The sequence below is a fragment of the Sapajus apella genome, unplaced genomic scaffold (assembly GCF_009761245.1).
Source record: "Sapajus apella isolate SASKATOON/1434 unplaced genomic scaffold, GSC_monkey_1.0 scaffold36, whole genome shotgun sequence".
NCBI classification, from domain to species: Eukaryota; Metazoa; Chordata; class Mammalia; order Primates; family Cebidae; genus Sapajus; species Sapajus apella.
This window is the reverse complement of record NW_022436976.1, coordinates 7,899,075-7,919,671: the sequence shown is the minus strand read 5'-3', so window position 1 is coordinate 7,919,671 and position 20,597 is coordinate 7,899,075. Positions and strand designations below refer to the sequence as shown.

The 20,597-nt window shown below is 35.6% G+C and overlaps 1 protein-coding gene across 1 annotated transcript in view; it reads left to right on the top strand.

The window, feature by feature from the left end:
- Positions 1 to 20,367, top strand: part of PTGFR (prostaglandin F receptor) — a 39,476-nt gene extending 19,109 nt beyond the window's left edge. The window contains exon 3 of the mRNA XM_032296512.1: positions 16,367 to 20,367. Coding sequence (XP_032152403.1) covers positions 16,367 to 16,648 — 282 coding nt within the window. The 3' untranslated portion in view covers positions 16,649 to 20,367. The remainder of the gene's footprint in view (positions 1 to 16,366) is intronic.
- The last annotated feature ends 230 nt before the right edge of the window (positions 20,368 to 20,597 follow it).

Sequence of the window (20,597 nt, the reverse complement as noted above, 5' to 3'; positions counted from 1 at the left end):
GGGTGGTTGAAATGGGGCAGAGGGAAAATCCAGCATAAAAACCCAGTAACAGGAATGAGCTTCTTGTAATGAGGAACAAAGCAAAGGTCATTCACTGGAGCAAGGGGAGCATAGGTGAAGGTTGTAGAATTTGAGGATACAGAGGAGGGTAGGACTCAGATTGTCTAGGACTTTGGAAGCCATGGTGAGTTTCAATTAAAATTTGTTGGAAGCCATTGAAGGGTTATTTTTATTTATTTTTTTAACAGGGGAAAGGTATGATCTAATGCATGATTTAAAAAGATCATTTTGGCTGCTTTGTAGAGAATGGATTATAATGGAGCAGGATATAGCAGAAAGTTTTTTTTTATTTGGACATTTTTTTTGTTGGAAATTTCATTTAATGCATGAGTAATAAGTGATTACTTTTCTGGCATTTATATTAGAAAGTAAGGCAAACAATAAATTATTATTATGTAAAGATTAGTTTGTGAATAACAAAGAAAATGCTTTTAACCTAGATGTTGGGTTGATGGGTGCAGCAAACTACCATGGCACATGTATACCTATGTAACAAATCTGTATGTTCTGCACATGTATCCCAGAGCTTAAAGTAAAATAAATAAAAAAAGAAAATACTTTAAAATTTATTTTTCTTATGGCTTAAAATACAATCATGTTTTGTGGCAAAAATTTTAAAGAAACATTTAGTTATATCTTATCTATTCCACTTGGTAAATAATCTCAATATAACTTCTCTGTTGGTTTAGCAAAGAGCATGTTGATAGATGTTTGTTTGAATGAGAATATGAAGTTATGTATCTACATTTTTCTTTTTTTGAGGTAGAGTATTGGGCTCTTTTTATTACCCTTTTATTATTTCTTTCTGGATTTGGTTTTGCACAGCTTTATACACACAAAAAAATTAGGCAACTCCATAGTTTAGTTACAAATGGTTCTATATCTTAATCCCAAAGAAATCAGCTTTGAAGTGCCTTGATAATTATTTTAATACAAAAAAGAAAGGTTCCGCCACTACAGCTTTTGTAATTACAGTATGAAAGACACACATGCACATGCATTTATAGCACACCATGTATTCCACGTTAGATGGACCATGAACTAAGAATTTAGACACCCCTTGTTTGGGGTTCAGTTAGGTTTTAATTCTGGAATTAAAAAAACATTTTTTTTCATGATTGATTTTAATATCACAGCTCCCATCATTTCAAATGTGCAAAACATGAGCAGGGATTATCATTTTGTTTTGCAGAGCTTTTCCATAAGGCCTTAATTTTAAAAATTGAGTACCCTGCAGAAGCAAATCTTTCTGCGGAGTGAAAGAGACAGTCCCACCATAGCCAGCCTCAGTGACTTCTGACTTGTCTGAGTCAAGGTGCTTAACTACTCTTCAGCTTCTGTTACTGGGAAGAAAGAGTCAATATTCATTCCCAGTTGAAAAGAATTCCTTGACTGGGGAAGCTGTTTAGGTTTCCTAATTTGGCTCTAAAATCACCTATCAAATATTTATAAGGCACTTACTATATGCAAAGATATCTTGATTTTTGTCTCTATCAATGAGCCTCTTCATCAGTGGCTCCTTCACAATATGTGACTGCACTGAAACCATCTCTGAGAGTGAAAAGCTAATCTCCCAAGACGATACTTGAACCTCTCCTTCTAATTAAATAAGTTCATTTAGCCTATTGTAGCATGCAGAAATTTCTTACTACCTGAGCTCCCACATGTCCTTTGGCAAATTATTATTATTTTTTCAAAGATGTAGAGCAATAGGAATTCAAAAACAGGGCTAGAAGGAGTGAAAATTTGTATAAACTTTAGAAAACTGTCAGTATCTTCTAATGCACTATATATATATTTACTCTAAGATGAAGAATTTCACATAGGAATGCAGAAATTCATAGGTATGTGAGTCAAAAGACATGTACCAACATGTTTATAGAAGCATTATTAATAATTGGCAAAAATAGAAATACCCTAAATATGTGCTAACAACAAAATGGATGAATCAACACAGTCATAATGGAATACTCGGTAACCAAAATTATAAAAATATTGCCACATAAAAAAACATGGGTGCATTTTCCAAATGTCTTATTGGGTGAAAGAAATTTTAAAAACACACACATATGATAGAACACACAGTGAGGCTGTAACCATTTTTTTTTTTTTCTAAGCATATGTCCCAAAGATCATAGCTTATGAACCTAAACTATTTGACAAACAAAGCACTGATGACTGGTCTTGTGATTAGATTTAGTGAGCCTTTGTTTAATATTTGAGAAAAGAATAGTTAAAAATTTAGTATGTTTTATATATATATATATATATATATTTTTTTTTTTTCAGTTCTTGTGCAACAGTTCTCTGATTTAAGCAGTATGTAAGAGGATTAATCACTCACATTAGAGGCCTACCTGTTTTTTTTTTTTTTTTAATTCTTAGAAGTTATTTATTTATTTATTTATTTTAAGAAAGAGAGAAAGGAAGAAAGAGAAAGAATAAAAAAAAAAGAAAGAAAAAATGGAGAGGAAGAATGAGGAATGACAAATTATTAAGGATCTTTGTGTGCTTCAGTAAAATATAGATATTAGATGATGGATAGTAACCTCTGTAAAATATAGATAATAATTCTGACTCTATCACTGATTTAATTAGGTAACCTGAGTTTTCACGTGCTATCTGGTAAGCATCCAATGAAAGGTGCTGCATGATTGTTATTGTTACTGTTGTGGCCATGATTCCATTTGGTACACCAGCGAAACTCAGTAGTAATGTATGACAATGTTCAGTGAGTGCCTACCATGGGCCTGTGCACATGTGCTCCAGGGTATAGAAACATGACTAAAATGGGATACTAACCTCAAAGGAATTTGTAGTGTATCTGGGGAGGCATGAACAGAACCAGTTCTGTTACAAAAGAATCCTGTGAACAAGTGCCTATGGCCTTCCATGGAACAGCTGTGCTAAGAAACTTCATTTATGTTTAATCTTTGCCAAGTAGCTAAGAGAGTTCTTGACCAAAGCCTCCTGAGTTCATATACATTGTGGTGTCTGGTGATCTCTGGGCTTGGTGGAGCAGGATCTTACCTACCAATTATGAGAATGGATTCTCTTCTAAAATTGCAACTCTTCTCTTCTGACTTAATTGTTGATTTATAAACTTCCTTTTTTTTTTTCTTTTTTCCATGGGTTAAATTATCTCGCCTTTTTTTCACACTGATTTGTTTTCCATAAACTTGTAGTAAACTTCAGGTTTATCCCACTTCCTTTCTTTTCATGCTGTGCTTCCTAGCATGAATGTATTTAATAAGGTCAATTCCCTTCTAAAATGCCAACCAGCCATCATTACCTTTTGGGATTTTCGGCTTGTGCCATTCTGAGTTAGGGGGTTTTGGATCTTGTATCTTTCACTGGTTAAACAACCAGAGAAATCTGAAAGTTAGTTCAGCCCATCTACTTTATGAAACAGTTTACCTGAATACAAATACATACTTTTTGATCATATGTCTTTATCTCCTCTTGTTTATTTCTTTAAAAATTCTGTTCTTTTAAGTGAGGCCATTTTTGTGGTATTATTTGCAAAACCTCTTAAGAATACAATATCTTCCATATAACCACAGAGAAAGGGTTTGGCTTTCTGGTATTAGAAATAATACCACAAAACTTGGTAGCTTAATGGAAAAATTAAGAGAATTTATGTACTGGAAAGAGAGTAGTGGAGCTGCAGTTTTACAGCAGTGCAATAAAGAAATTTCCGGAGCTTTTGCTGACAATCTCCTAAGGGCAGAAAGACAGTCTTTGGTGGTCATTTTCAGATCTACTTCTGGGATGACTTAGACCTTTCTTAGTTATGTGAGTGAGTCATTAGTGCAATTTGGTGATGATTTGCCTTCAGTTTGGGATCAATCATGGTTAAAGTACACAGAAAATGTCTCCATTGCTTATCTTGAATGTGCTATAAAGTAAAAATAATTCGAACTATTAAGCTGGTTTTTATGTTAAAATTTACCTACCTCTGTGGTGGACTTTGTTAAGTACTTGTTAGGTAGGTAGATATGCCTTAATTGCCATTTTTTGTTACTTGGGGTATGAGAATCAAGTTCCATGAGGGACTTTTAACCTTGTCATTTCATAATTTGAAAGCAAGTAATGGCAAGACCCCCAGCATTCACATGCTTGGAACAACTCTGAGTTCACGCAGGGGGGGCCACCTGAGCCACACTTTTTAATCCTGACCACTCAGGTAGGATAGTGCTGTCACATGCAGGTCACCTGGGCTGGCTCCTCTCTCTTAATTTCCCATTCCCCAGCTCTATAGACACTCCTCTCCCTTCCCTACCAGCCATGTTTCTTGCTCCCTGCAATCTTTTAAGTGAGACATCTTGCCCTGTTGCTTTAATTTCACTCAACCCTTTCCCCGCAGCTATGGAAAAAACAGTTACTGAGAGAAATTCTCCTTGGAGAAAGTGGATAAAGTTTGCCCTTCCCAGCTATTTCAAAAAGAGAAATAAAATAATGGCTGAACTACTTGTTCATTGTCTGTGCCATTCTGATTGGTTGATAACAATGTTCTAAATATTTTGACTATGACCATTGATAGGGCATGTACCTACTAACAAAGTTATATGTGTTTATAATGATATAAACTTTGAAAAATACAGAAATAATTGTTTTATTATATTCTATAGTTGGTATTGTTAGTGTAGAGAAATGATTTTGATTTTTTCTAATTTGGTCATAGCTTCAACAACACATTGAACTCATTGGTTTCAATCATTTATTGAGTCTAATCGTTTTTCTAGGTAACAAAATTTATCTCTTTTCTCCTAATTCTTATACTTTGTTTTTTGTTTCTTATAGCATTGTCAATGCTGTCTTAAGCAGTAGTAGAAAGAGTGGGCATCCTTGTCTTGTTCCAGATTTTAAAACGCATCTACACTTTCTCCATTAATTATAATGGCTGTCGTAGGTTTTTGATCTGCTATATATAAATATCACTCTTTCCTAATTTTAAATGACTCATAAGTACTGTAGTAATTTTCTGTTGCTGCATAACAGATTCCTACAACATGGCAGCATGAAACAGCGCTCATCTTCTCTCACTGTTCTGTAGGTCAGAAGTCTGGGTGCATTCAACTGGGTTCTCTGCTCAGGGTCTCAACAAGTGTCCGAAATGAAGATAGGTGCAGTGTTGGGGCTGTTACCTGGAGGCTTGGGGAAGAATGCTTTTCAGAACTTATTTAGTAGCTGGCAGAATCCATTTCCTTGTGACTATAGGTCTGAGGTCCTTGTTTCCTGACGGGCCCTCAGGTGGGGGCTGCCCTCTGCTCCTAGAAGCAGCTTGCATTCCTTCTCCTGTGGCCCCTCTATGCACAAACCAGAAAGTGCGCAATGAATTGTCTCACACTGGGAATCTCTCTGGCTTCTGCTCCTACCAGCTGGAGAAAGTTCTCTACCTTTAAAAGGACTCATGTGATTAAATTAGGCCGATTTAATCTCACTATCTTAAGGTCGACCATGCCATACACTATAACATAATTCTGGGAATCATATTTCATTATATTCACATGTTCCAGGGACTAGGTTGGGCATTTTAAGGGGGTCATTCTCCAACTGCTTCTTAATGGTATGAAAATGGTAACCCAATCCCCAATTGAAACATGCCAGATGAGTTTCAGGATGCCTAAATTGAAGCAGCCCAAGGCTATTGTAATCCTTCCAGCCTTACTTAACCTCTGTCATACTACAATGCTCAAAGATGTAACAAGGAACCTGCAGTGCAATTCTCAAAGATGTAACATGGAGTTAGTTCCAATTTCACAGATATATGGCACAGTCCCCCACAAGACTGCCCTAACCTCAGACACTATCTGCAAGTTTGGGAGATTCCCAGGCACCTGCACTTCTGACAAACTGGCTACAAATTCAGGTTTCCCACTATGCTCTTGAATTGGATAATTTACTAGAATGACTTGTTGAACTCAGGAAAACACTATACTTAAAATTTTATTATAGAGGATACAAGTTAGGACCAGCCAAAAGAAGAGACCCTTATGGTGAGTTCTGGGAGAGTCTGAAACACTGAGCTTCATGTCCTTAGGATGTTTCACCTCCTACAATGTCAATGGATACCATCAACCAGGGAAGATCATCTGAACTATGGGTATCCAGGGTTTTTAATTAGGTTTCAGTATGTAGGCATAAATGATTGAATAACTGATCATGTGATTGAAGTCAGTCTCTAGAAGGTCGGGCTGATGTCATGTGGTTCAAACCCTGACTCTAATCACATGGTTGATATTTCAAGTATGGCCAGTCCCCATCTTGAAATTATTTAGGGTTCTACAATGAGTCACCTCATCAGCATAAACTAAGACATGGTCTAAGGTGTCCACCAGAACTAATAAAGACACTCCCATCACTAAGCAAATTCCAAGGGCTTAAAGCCTCCCTTCCAGGAACCAGGGACAATGACTAGATGAGTAGTCAAATCCTTTATTACACAGTAGTACTTAAAAGTAGTATCAGAATATTTTGTTTGTTGCTTTAAAATCTTAGAAACTGTTCCAATTGGAAGCAGTCTTCTGGAATTAGTATATTCTTATATTAATAATTCTTCATATAATGATCATACCAAAGAAACACAGTTGATTTGGGTTTATTGCTGAGACTGACTTGTCAAACTAGACTTACCGTTGCCTTTAAAAACAAAAACAAACAAATGAAAAAAAAGGTCCTGCCCAACACTGCAAGAATTATATACAATTTATGTTATTCGCTGGGACTAAAAATTATTGCTAGATCTTTATTTTAAAGTGGTATCCTATTTAGCAACAGAAAATTGAAGACAATGCTTTCTTTATGAGAGGCTGTGGAGCATGAGATTTCTGTGGCATCAAGTTCAACACACTAAGAGCTGAGATTTGATGCATTTCTAGAGATAGTGTTCAATGAGATCACTGGATCCTGCTAAGCATGTTCTAGTGCTCTTACCTTTTGCTGCATGTTTGGTGTCATTTGTCAGCAGGGAATGGTTGAAATGTGAGGTGAAAATTGACAGAGTAGAGAGAACCTATGCAGTTGTAACACCACAGTCACAGATATCCAGGGTTCCTAACATTATCTCCTAGATCTTCCTGTACATGGAGGGCAGCACAAGAACACCAGTGATTTTATTGGAATGAAGCCAAGACAATAACATTTTTGTATGCTTTTTATAATATAGTTCTCAAAAATGAACAAATAAAAAGAATGGGGTCACCATTCTTCTTGTAGCGAGCTACTAGTGAGACAGTAAGCAATCCTTACTCAGTAGCATGGCAGGGAAATACTCAAGACAGACACTGACCTGTATTATGAATGAGGTACCTTGGTAAAGCAAAGGTTTGGGCCCAATAGTGAATCAAGGAGCCATTTCATAGATGGGCTACAGTCACTCATTAAAAGGGACAGAACACAACTACGCTGATTGTAGAATTAACTGTGACTTGTCCTTAAAATAGATGGAGGATGCAATCTGTTTCATAGAAGGCAATCTTGCAGGGCCTTGTAGCTTTGTTAAGGATAATCAATAGTCAGCAGGCTGAAATTTTCTTTCTAGTGGGCCACTTTGACAAATTCTGAAGGTTTTATTTTTATACTTTACTGCAAGACATAGACTTCAGTCACAATGGCAGCAAATATAATACATACTACCAACTATGAATTTTTAGGTAAGATAAAATGCTTCATAAAAGATTGTTAGTCAGAAATCTGGAGATTGGTACTTTTTTTCAGAAAGAACATCAGCTCAACCTAATAACTGCATACTGCATTGTAACATTTATTTTTATTTAAAAGTTGGATTTTTGTGATTTAAAAAAGTAATACGAATCTTCATTTAAAAGTTTAAGTGGCATAAATATAGCAAGTTTTCATATAGTAGTAAATTTGTTTGAATTTTAGACAATATTTGATGGCCTCTCTTGACTGTCTCTTGAACAAAAGGATTTACTGTACTTTTTGGATTGTTATTATGCAAATATACAAGTAAATGACTGCTTTCTGAGATCTCAGGTAAGTAGTAATAAAACATAAAAATGTAATTGTAATTGTATCCCCAAAATTATGCTAAAGAGATATATTAGTGACATATGCTTAAAAAAAAAAAAAAGAGAGAAAGAAAGACTCTCCTTCCCCAAATCCTACAACACATTAAATCTGTCTTCTATTGCATGCTGAACATAACAGTATCAGGAACTTGATGAAAGTTGGTTATTCATTTATGATGATGATGAGGCTGCTGAAGCAATTGGTATAGTTTTGTGCATTACAGAGAAGGTTATATGCCAGTTAGCAAATAGGCACCCACTATGTGCCCAGCACAGAGTGAAATAGGAGTCATGGTTTGTGACCTCCATGGATCCTAACATTTCTTCTCATTAATTAATTCCTTTACTTGTCATTTACTGAATGCCATTATGTGCCAAGTATTGAGCATGGCACTGAGGATAAGGGTGTCCAGAAGACAAAACCTTTTTCTTGATGGAGTTGATGGTTTAATGGAGTCATGGCATATGCTTCTGAAACGGTTGAAACATGAGTAATACAAAGAAAAGTGTCAGGAGAAAATTATGTGGGGTATAACCATTATACTAGATTGTTCTGTAGAAGAGACAGATTGGCACTGTACTTGGTGGCTAATATTTTAGGCTATGAAAAAGGAAATTCATATTCAAAGAGCTGAAAATTACATGGGAGAGAGTAAATATAATCAGAGATTTAAGCCATAGGCATTACCTAGAGAATGTTTGGGTATACACTGACTTATCACTAAAAAAGATGAATTTCAATTTGCTGCTTAGGTATGCTGAAGGAAAGTTAAAAGTATAACTCAAGAGAAGTTCAGAAAGTTAATCAAACAAAAGAACAACCCTCAAATTGTCTTGTCTTTGTGACCAAACAAGATTGACTCAAGTGCCACCATTAAACTGAACCAATTTTAATGAAATTGACGGGATTATCAGGAGGGGCTGATTTTTGCCCTGAAGTATATATAAATTTTATTTTTAACTAGACTCATATTATGCATTAGAGTTAAATAGACATTTTTTATTAATTCTGGCTCAGCCCTTTTCTGTGTGTTGCCTGTGCCTTAATTTGTTGGTCTTTTAGTATCTTTGCATTTGGTCTGTAAGTTTAGATTGGCTTTCTCAAAGACTATTTCTCTAAAATTGTATGGATAGCTTTTATCTTTGAAAGGACATTTTTCGCATTAAAAAATTCCCAACAGATAAAATAAGTAGGTAGCAAGGCACAGAAAACCAACACTTTCATTTCAGTAAAGAGACAGATTCCAAACCAGTGAACCAATAAGTGCATTGTAATATATAGTTAGATGTCCAGGCACAGTAAGTAACACACACAAATTTCAATAAATAAGTAGTTGCCAAGGCACATGGAACCAACACACACATTTCAATAAGCAGATGAATACTGTGGCACAGAAGACCAACATACACATTTCAATAAGTAGATGGTTGCTGAGACAGTGAACTGATACACACAGTTTCATTAAACAGATGAAGGCTGAGGCACAGTGAACAACACACACATTTCAGTAATAGATAGATGCCAAGGCACAAAAAGCCTACAGACTTTTCAATAAGTAGACAGAAAAAATTCCTATTAAAAAATAAATTATTGTGCTACAACTTTGAGAATGCTTTGGAAAATCTTTCCAAAGTACTATAATAATAAACTAAATGGGCCAGTTGGAAATTTCTTGCTGGAAAAAACATAATGTGTTATAGGAGGGATGGTTTACCGAAATACCTAACTGGTACAGCCTGCTTTTCCTATTAAAACAATGTTGCCAGTGGTCAAATAAAGTAGCCTTTTATTCCTGAATCATTGTACCTCTGGTATTATAAGTAATTTCTGGACTAGTTTTTTCTTTAATTCATAGATGAGATGCTAATGATTACTTCAGTCATAATATTTTAGATAAACATTTTTTATTTGGATGAAAATGTCTTATGCATCTATTATTACCAATATTTGGAACATAACTAATATTTTCTTAGTGTACCTATGTGTTTGATATAGATGATCATATCTGGAATGAGCTAGAGTTTATGATGATATGAAAAGCATGAAGTAAAATGCCTCAAATTCCTTTTGTGCCAATGCAAGGTATATATACAAACATAAGATTTTATAGATGTGTTTTCTTCTTTGAAGACTTGAAATTTGCCTACTGATTTTTTAATTTTCTCCACTGCCAAGGAATAGGAATGATAAAATAAGGATAACTCTTAAGTGAATACAAAAGTTTGGATTAAAAAAACAAAAACAAGGTCCAAAAGGATATCTGAATATTAGTCTAAAGTAGGGGTCCCAAACTCCCAGGCCCAGGCCTTTTAGGAACCGGGCCGCACAGCAGGAGGTGAGCAGCCCACAAGCAAACATTACCACTGGAGCTCTGCCTCCTGTCGGATCGGTGGTGGCATTAGATTTTCATAGGAGCACAAACCCTATTGTGAACGCATGCGAGGGCTTTAGATTGCAAGCTCCATATGAGAATCTAACTAATGCCTGATGATCTGAGGTGGAACAGTGTCATTCCCAAACCATCTCTGCCTCCAAGAAAAAACTATCTTCCACTAAACTGGTCCCTGGTGCCAAAAGTAAGGGGACGGCTGGTCTAAAGGATGAGAGGAAAAAGAACTACTGAGATGAAAATCATGCCATTCATCATGGGACAGATAGGAAGAAGGAAGATAAAAGGTACTGAGCATTGTTTTATTTCATCTATTACTATGCATCTATTAGTGAATACATTTTTACAATTACCTTTTCATTCTAGGACAGATAGGTGTCTCTGCACATTCATTGTTTTGACAACCACCCTTCTGAAGGACACATTGGTTATGTGGTGTTTAACTCATTTAATTTTCCTACTGGTTATATCTGTTGTTATGGGCATAGGAGATCTGGAGCAAACATTGATTAGCACCAGTTCCTGATTTTTTAAAAAAGATGCTAGTAAAAGTATAAGAGAAATATTGGATGAAAGAGTGCTAGAATCAGCTTGAAAGACAACGAGACATAGGCAGATGGAACTAGAACCATTAAGAATTAAAAATGAGCTCTCCTAGTGCCATGGAGGCTATCACACAAATCCTTAGTCATCATCTCCAACCATTCAAATCCTAACTCCACCACATTTTTGTTGGTGACCTAGGGCAAGTTAACCTCTCTGTACCTCAGCTTCTTCATCTTAAAGTAGAGATAATACTGCTTCTCTCTGAGGTGTTAGGAGGATTAAATGAGATAATAGATGTAAAGTATTAAAACAGTGCCTGGAACATAGTAAGTACTCAGTAAGTATTAGCTATTTCGTATCATCTTATTCATAAACATAACATAGCACCACTGGCCTTATTACTGGGAATGGTGTTGTGGAAGATCACAGACTTCCAACCCAGCTCCCAAACACTCTGCATCTCTGCCTTCTTCTCTTCACCTGGCCCAGTGATCTTCAAATGTGGCCCTTTCTCAAGAACAGCAAAGCCTTCAGGGGAGATGTAAGGTTTATCACCATAGCAATTTAGAAAGTTAAAACTCACTTTAACTTTACTAGGATTACTTATCTTAAGTAAATAGAAACTTTTGGGCAGACTAGAAGTTAAAGGTCTCAGACAATCCGAGGAATTCCTTGAAACAAAAGCTCACATAAGTTTTCTTTCCTTGTATTTCTTTTTTTTAATCTTAAATCTGACTTGACTCTTTGGATCTGAACTGGCCTGGCCTGCTTCCTGTCTAACCCTCCTAACTCCTGTACTTGTAATTACCTGTTTCTTCCCCAACGCCACTGGAGGGGTCTCTTCCTAATTATGTTGTACAAAGTAGAGGAGTAGGATTCGAGGAAGTTAAAGAAACAATTCCTACCCTCCAGACACAAGGGACTATTACACACGCACTGACATTATCTCATTTCAATATGCTCTACTTATTATACTGATACTATGTTTATCAATGTTAAAAGAGTGGTGTCACCCATAATGGCTGTATAGAATGAGAGATTAGTCAGCTACAGGGAGATCAAGAAAGACTTCCTGCACAAGATGGAACAGGAAGGATAGCAGGATTTAGATAGGTAATTTTTAGTGAGGGAAGGGCAGGGAAAATGACATGTTTTTGGCATTTGTGAAATATTTTATAATTAGAGTAAACAAAATGAAATAAGAAAAACAAATAAATAGAGACTGGAAAACCACTTAGGAGCCTGTAATACAATGTTTGCTTTTAAAACGATATGACACTCAATGAGAAAGGGCAGAAAAACAAGGTGTGGATTGAGAGGCAACATGAAAGTGGATCAGACAACTTATACATAGGTGCTGTCTCAGACGTGACATCTGAGGCTCCAGAATTGGAAGTTAATGCCATCTAGTAAATTCATATATATATATATATATATATATACACACACACACACACACACACACATATGTATGTATGTATACATACATATATATATGTAATTTTTTTTTTTTTTTTTGAGACTGAGTCTCACTATGTTACCCAGGCTGGAGTACAGTGGTGTGATCTCAGCTCACTGCAACCTCCGCCTCCCAGGTTCAAGTGATTCTCGTGCCTCTTGAGTAGCTGGGACTACAGGCATGTGCCACCACACCTGGCTAGTAAATTCATTAATGTCGAGTTATGGATATGTCACTGTAACCCTGCATATGTATGTGTAAATATTTATAAATCCATATTTTCTAAGCATTTGAATAATTTGAAATCTAAGCAGGGAAAAGTGAAGGTTGTCTTACTCTACATATTCACTGAGTAAAATTGTTAAGTAAGAGGATTATTTCTTATAATGTACTATGAACTAGGATCAGTTCACAAGGGAATATGCAAGGAAGAAAGTAGCTAATGTAGTCCTGGAGGCACAGATAGTAGTTTGTCCAAATCGCAGGAAATGATGCTCCATTGAGCTTTGTAGTTATTGGACAATTTATAGAGTTAGTTTATTTCTGTCCCGTGTATTTTCTTAAAGAGATTAAGAAACTAGAGTATAAGAGGTAGGGGTTTGCAAACCATTTATATGTGAAAGGTTAACATCTTGTAAATGGACTGATTATCCCAAGATGCTCTAGAAAACAAAATCAGGATATGCTGAGTAAATTTTAGCTTCTGAAAATTTTGGTTCCTGTAAATTTTAGCTCCTGAAAACATTCAACAACTCACACAACTCAAATGGAAAAGATTCTTTCCAGAGTAGTGCTGAGTCTTTCTTCCCACATACTTAACGACATCCCTAAGTAATTTCTGCTTTGTATAGAAGACTGGACTAGATGACATTTTCCTGCACCCTGTAAGATTTGTGATTCTGTCTTCTCATGAGAGGTGATGTAGACAATCTTGTGTGTGCATAATAAATGGAGCCTATTTTGTTTCAATTTGTTCTCAGAATCCCTCCAGTTACATTTCTGTTTTACTCACATTAACTTGGGTCTTGGTAGTAGTGCCATCTAGCTCAATGCCTGGATACAGTAGACACTCAAAACTACTTGTTGCTAGGCTGATTTACTTTTATGAATATACAGAGGAACAGAAGCACAATGATCGAATTTACCATTGCTTTCAACAGTAAACAGCCACAGAGTCCTGACTGTGGCCAACAGATGTACAGAAATGAGAAGAGATAATGGGCGAACATCCAGTATAAAACCTTAGCAAACATGGGTTCTGTTATCTATGAGTAAAGTAGCCTGAAAGATTTATTAACTCTGGTTACCTTAAGAGTTGATAGAATTGTTTCAGGTGGCCCAAATGAATGGAGATTCATTGTATTACCTCTCTATTTTGTTCTTTGCAACCTGGCAATGAACATATCCTCTCCTTCCTCTATACTTCTTTGATCTTATTATTTCTCTTATCCTAGTGTCCAGTGTTTTACAGTTATCAGGTGAATTAATTTTTTCACAGAATATTCAAATACTTTGTCCTGTCTACTTCTCAGAATTCTAATCGTTAACAAAGATACACAACTGTAATGTGCCAAGGTTCACAGGAAGAGATTTTAGAAAATAACCTATATTCCTTTAGCTCCATTTACTGGATAGCTCTTAGAAACTGTATGAAAAAGACTGTGTATGATAAGACTGTGTACATAGGTGTCTGGAAGAAAAGTGAAGGTGGGTTAGACAGAGAACAATGTTCTCAAGGCTTGTCAGGAGGCTGTTGCCAGACACCAGAGAAAATGGCTTCTGACTGCTTTTGTCGAATCAGCTGGCAGACATCCTTGTTCTGACCCCAGCTCCCACACGTCTCTTGCCAGACTTATGAGGGCTTTAGTTTTCCAGGCAATTCTGGGGTAAATTCAGTGCTCCTCTACCCACATCCATATAGATGTACCTAAATAATCCACATTCATTTTGATTCTTTAGTAAAATCGTATATTTCCACAAATTTCTTAGAAAAAAACATAATTTATAAAAGCAATGCATGATCTATCTAAAAACTTAGTGAATTGGAGACAAAGAAAATGAGGCAATAAAAAGTCTCTGTAGTTCTGCTGTCTAGAGTTAACCAGTGATGACAATGACATACACTCCAGGCTTTTTTCTATGCACAAAATTACATATTTGGGTGTTTAAAAAAATGGAACCACATAATCCATACAGTTTGGCAACTTGCTTTTTAAAAAGTTAACACTGAATCACAAACATTAAAGTTTGCATATATCTCAATTATGTGAAATTAACAAAATTTATCTTTTGTTGGACACTTAGGTTGTCCTGAATTGTTATTATAATGAACGTATTTATTATTAATATAATGATAAATGTATTTCTTATTAATAATATACTAATGATAAATGTATTTCTTTCACAGAAATACTCTCCCTACATCTTTATTGGTAGCTAAATGATTAGTGTTTCTCCGAAGCCAGGCTATGGAGTAACCTTTTTCCAAGGCTGGGGCTGGGGGTTAAATGTGGGGACAGAGAGTAACGATGAGTGCTTGGGCGGTGCCCTAGTGTTCTAGAGAGAAGCCTGGGTGTTGGGCTTCCTTAGAAGGGGACTCAAATCCTTTCCACATCTGGTGACCACACTGCTGTTTGTAGGGGAGAGAGGAGAATCAGAAAAGCAATGTACCAAGTAACTCGAAACAAAAGGAGTTATACAAGCAAAAGCTCAGAGGGGCATGGTGCGCCTGGGAAAGATGAGGCCTTCACAGTGGTTGTATCAGAGGGGTTTGCAGGGGAGATGAGATTATAGAAGTAGGCTTCAGAAGCATCATCAAGGAACTAGCTGAGGAGTTTGTACTTCGTTGTGTAGACAATGAAGGTTTTGATAAAGAACATGTATTCTTCAACCATTGGTATCAACAGGCCAAATTAAGATGTTTCTTTCTAGTAGTGGGTCTTGATTTTCTTTTTATTTGTGTTTTGGGCTTTGTTACATCATCTTTTAATGGTGGCACAATGGTCCAAGCCTCACTTTTCAGTTTTACCTTTTATTTGTTTATTTGTATATCCAAGATGTTTTCAAAGCCACCTTATTTGTTCCACAACTGTTTGTTTGGAAGTCAAAGCTGGGATCAGTGACTTGCTTCGTTCTAACATGTAGCTGGGACAATTTATAGAACTGATTCCATGAAATGATCTATTCAAAATCATGGTGGTCAGGAAATGGACACATGAAACCACAAAATACATTGCTACTGTTAAATCAGAATGGTAGTTTACAGAGGAACCCCTTTCCTCAAAGTCCTTAGAAAATTCCACTTCATACTTTTTGGAATGTTTTAGCCAAGTTAAGGCTAGGGTTAAGAGATGTAGCAAAAGGAATTCAAAATTAAGGAGAGTGGTATCCTTGTAGTTACCAAGCAGAAACTCTAAAAGTAACATTTGTCACATACCATTTTCAAATTAGCATCAGGTGCTCTAAATTCATTTCTTAAAACTATTTGTTAGCTTATCTATAATTTATTTATTTAAAAATACTTCTCTGAAATAAATTTGTGTTGGCTTTGCATTTACTGTTCTCAGAAGTATGAGAAGATCAATTACTGATATCAATGTTTGTTCTCCCTTAGGTGATTCTCTTTATGCATATTTGACTTACTATAGAAGTTATCATTTTTGTAGTTCTAATGTCAGTTTGAATTCAAATGATTCAAATGTCTACATCAGTGTTTCTGCTATCATTCATTTCTTTCTGTCAGTATTTTGCACAATAGCAAAATACTTTCCATTGTGTGGAAAGTGAAATGAATGTCATCTAACCTAGCTAATTTTTAAAAATTATAGAATTGAAAAAAAGGCTGTATCAACTAATTACCCTGATTTCTTCTTTTCTAGGTGACAATGGCCAACATCGGAATAAATGCAAATCATTCTCTGGAAACCTGTGAAACAACGCTTTTTGCTCTCCGGATGGCAACATGGAATCAAATCTTAGATCCTTGGGTATACATTCTTCTAAGGAAGGCTGTCCTTAAGAATCTCTACAAGCTTGCCAGTCGATGTTGTGGAGTGCATGTCATCAGCTTACATATTTGGGAGCTTAGCTCCATTAAAAATTCCTTAAAGGTTGCTGCTATTTCTGAGTCACCAATTACAGAGAAATCAGTAAGCATCTAGTTTAATAGGATGGTAAGTCAGTGTAGGACTAGAACAAAATTAAGAAATGTTTGGCAATATTTCAGTTAGTTAAATACCTGCAGCCTAACTGGAAAATTCAGAACTCATCATATAGTTTGAAGATACTTTTGTCAGATTCAGGTTTTGAAATTTGTCAAATAAACAGTACAATTGAACATTTTTCACTTGTTTTTGCTAATGGGAGGTAGACACAATGAAATGCGGCCATGGGAGTCACACTGAAAGCAATTTGAGCTTATCTGTCTAATTTATGCTTTGAGTGAATCATCTGTTGAGGTCTAATGCCTTTACTTGGCCTGTTTGCCAGAGAACATCTTAATGCAGTCTGCATAGTGAAATGGTTATTTTGAGATTACCACTCTATAGCTATTCCTTATAAACTAGGCCTCATTTTTTGATCTGGCCTATTTTGCCTCTCATTATGTAGCCTCAGTTAATACATGCATAGACACCTGGAATTCACGATGGTTTATTATAACAACCTCTGCATATTCCAGGCCTGGCTGACAGGTTGTCTGACTTTGCAATCCTGTCTAGAATGGGCTCATTCTTGTCATATTTGCCAAATACGACTGCTTACATTTATTACTATGAAGGTAGATGGTTGGAAGTGTTTTTCTTGATGTCATAGATAGCAATTTTCAAATAATCATTTTTTCCTCTAAAAATTTTAGTGCATGGTTGCACAATAAATAATTTTTAGAGAAACAAAGGCTTTATCTCAGCACATAGATGGGTAACTTGCATAACAGCAGTTTCAAAACTCTATCATGTATAGTATAAACAGAAGCTATGTGCCAGTGATAGGTGCAAAGAACATTGGCAAAAGGTGCTTTACCTTGAGCCATTATTTGTGTCAGAGAACAAAAGAAACATAATCAATATATATTATTTAAAGACTATCTGCAGCTAGTGTGTTTATTCTTTACACAAGTATATACACAGAGGCTGAGGCAGGAGAATTGCTTGAATCTAGGAGGCAGAGGTTGCAGTGAGCTGAGATTGCACCACTGCACTCCTGCCTGGGTGACAGAGCGAGACTCTTTTCTTTTTATCAAAAGAAAATTCTGTTGATAGCAGGTTGATTAAATTTGTAAGACACCATGTTCCAAAGCCTGTACTACCAGTACCAAGAGGGGAAGATTGGCAATTTGCCAAGCATTTGGGGATTATTATAACGATTAACTAGGAGATCAAGAGATAATAATCTCTCCCCAAATTTTCCACTAATAATTGAGACTTTGTCTTTGCTTGTTTGTATAATTCAACCAAAAGAATTTCAATGCTCTTTCAAATTGTCCTAAGTCTATCAGAAATTAGGGTAGGTAGTCCTGCTTTATAACAGGGAAATTCATTTCTGTGTAAGAGTTCTTTGCTTTAATTAACTTGGATCCATTTAAAAATTATTCCTCCCTGTTAGGCTGATTTCAGATTCTCTAGGAAACCTGTGTAATTCAATGAGACTTAAATTATTACACTCATAAATATCTGCTTTTGATTGGTCATTTACATTGGAAGACATTGTTAACTTTTAGTGAGTTTTGGTAAATTCCCATCAGTAAATTAAAAGGAATTAGGCAAATAGCCTCACTGAAGATCTAAAAGCAATAATTTTTCAGTAAGTTTAAAGAAGAGAAACACAAACATATTGGCACATGATATCCTTAAGACCAGTAAATAATAAATAAAACAAATTTAGGTTATTCTTATTTATAGAGCATATAGTAGATGCTCGACAAATACTTTCCAGGTTGAATTACAGACAAGAGTTCCTCAGTGTAAAATAAACACAGGATCTCAAAGTTTGGTGCAGTTTCAATTTAAACTGATGGTTATGGGTTATTGTGGTATATATGAGTGGATGTATGTATATACATGTGTGAATATGTGTGTGATATATATTTCTATAGCACATATGCTTTTAAAAAGCTGCTGCAATTGGTCACTGTTATTACATTTCATAAATGCTCTCATTTGTTTCAAGAAATCTTAAAGCCCAGAAGACCTTTCAGATGGTTTGTTTGCTTTCAGAGGTGATATTTATTTCATACAATTACATAAGAGTATTGATGTCATGTGAACAGAGACATAATTCAGAATCATTTTCTATCCTTCCTCATCATACTAGGTACAATGCTTCAGTGAATATTTCTGTGTATTTGGACTGAGGAGAGGCATGGAGAGGAAACTCTCATTTAGGGGCTGCAGGCCCCTTCTCGGACTTGAGGCTTCTAAATAAATGGCAGAATTCTTGCTCTATTGCCATGATGTCACCCTGGCCATATTCACTGCCTTGAGGAGCTCTTGCAACATGACCGTGTGTGAGAATGTATGAGTGTGCAAGGCTTTGAGGAGTGAGAGAGGGGTGTGCATATCCTAGGAGGATTATCTATGTTATCTGAGCATAGGTTTGGGGAACCAAATTGGTCTTAAAAATGATGTTAAAGCCAAGAAGTAGACATCAAAAACTGAAAAGAAAAAAATCATGTGTTTCCATCGTTTTAAGTTTTTCTTCTGAGAAAAACAAAATTAAATAAAAAACATGCAACACTGTGCATATCTGACTTCAGACTTTTATTTCTGTTATTAGATGTGTCGCATGTAGCCTGACAATTTACTGTATGATGAATAATAGACTGGAACATCTACCAATAATTTTCATACAAATGTTCAAAACAGAAGTATATTTGTTCAGGTTTCTAGAAATAAATAGTAAAATAAATAGTACAAAGTTTCAATAAATTTATCAATTTGAGTGTTTTTGGCTCTATTTCAAAACTCATAACTAATCTTTGGAGTAACCGAATTTCCCTTTGAACTGGGTAAGGCATTATCCAAACAACTTTACATACTATTTAAACATGATTTCTGGGTAATTTTATTATTCTGGGCAAATAACGTAAACATGTCAGGATTTTTACAAGTCCTAGTGATTTTTTTTTTTTTTTTAAAGATGAGACCAAAGCCAAAACATCACACATAGGTTTTTCTGACTATGCATACAAAGATAGGTAATACTAATTCACAGTTAGCTCTGGGTACATCTAGATATCAGACCTTTAACTGATGGGTTTAACTAGGGTGATAGAAATGTTTTTCTAGAGGCAGAAAGTTTTTTTTCTCTAGAGGCAGAAAGTTGCTTCTAATTATATACATAGCTAAAGTGAAAAATACCTGAAAGTTAATACACACATATGTAGATATATTTGTGTTATGTGGTAAATGGTCTTGTTTACACACTTCTGGACTTGAGAAGTCTGTATTTGTTTTGCACCTACTCTGAGTTTAGAACCCAAATAAGAGGACTTGTTAAATACACAGTGAACTTTTTGTGAAAACTGTTACTAGCTTCACCTGTATGCCATCATTGCTCCAAATTAAATTACTGTTTAGGGTCAGATTATAAACGCTTGGAATATACATTTTATTGCTTCTTAATCTAGGAGTCAAAGATTTTACCACCTGGTAAATAATGTTGGACTTCAACTTGTTACTGACACATTTTAATAGTAGATGAATTCCGTTTTTCTTTGTTATGTGAATAAATGTATATTGTGCTCTTCAGACTTGTTGGATTGTATAGAGATTAAATAGTGATATGTATATTTTGTTGTTTGCTTTGCTTTGCAACTCATGTAATTTCAGTGCTTTGACTAGCTTAAAACTTCAAACAAGTAATTTAACAATAAAGTTGGACTTTATTGTAAACTAATGTTTATCAGGAATGATTATTTTAGGAGGGCCATATAATACTTGATACTCTCGAACCTAAACTCCCATTATTTATTCATTTTTTAAAATTTTACTTTAGGTTCTGGGGTACACATGCAGATCATGCAGGATTGTTGCATAGGTGCATACATAATCAGGTGGTTTGCTGCCTCTACTCCCCCTTCATCTATATCCGGCATTTCTCCCCATATTATCC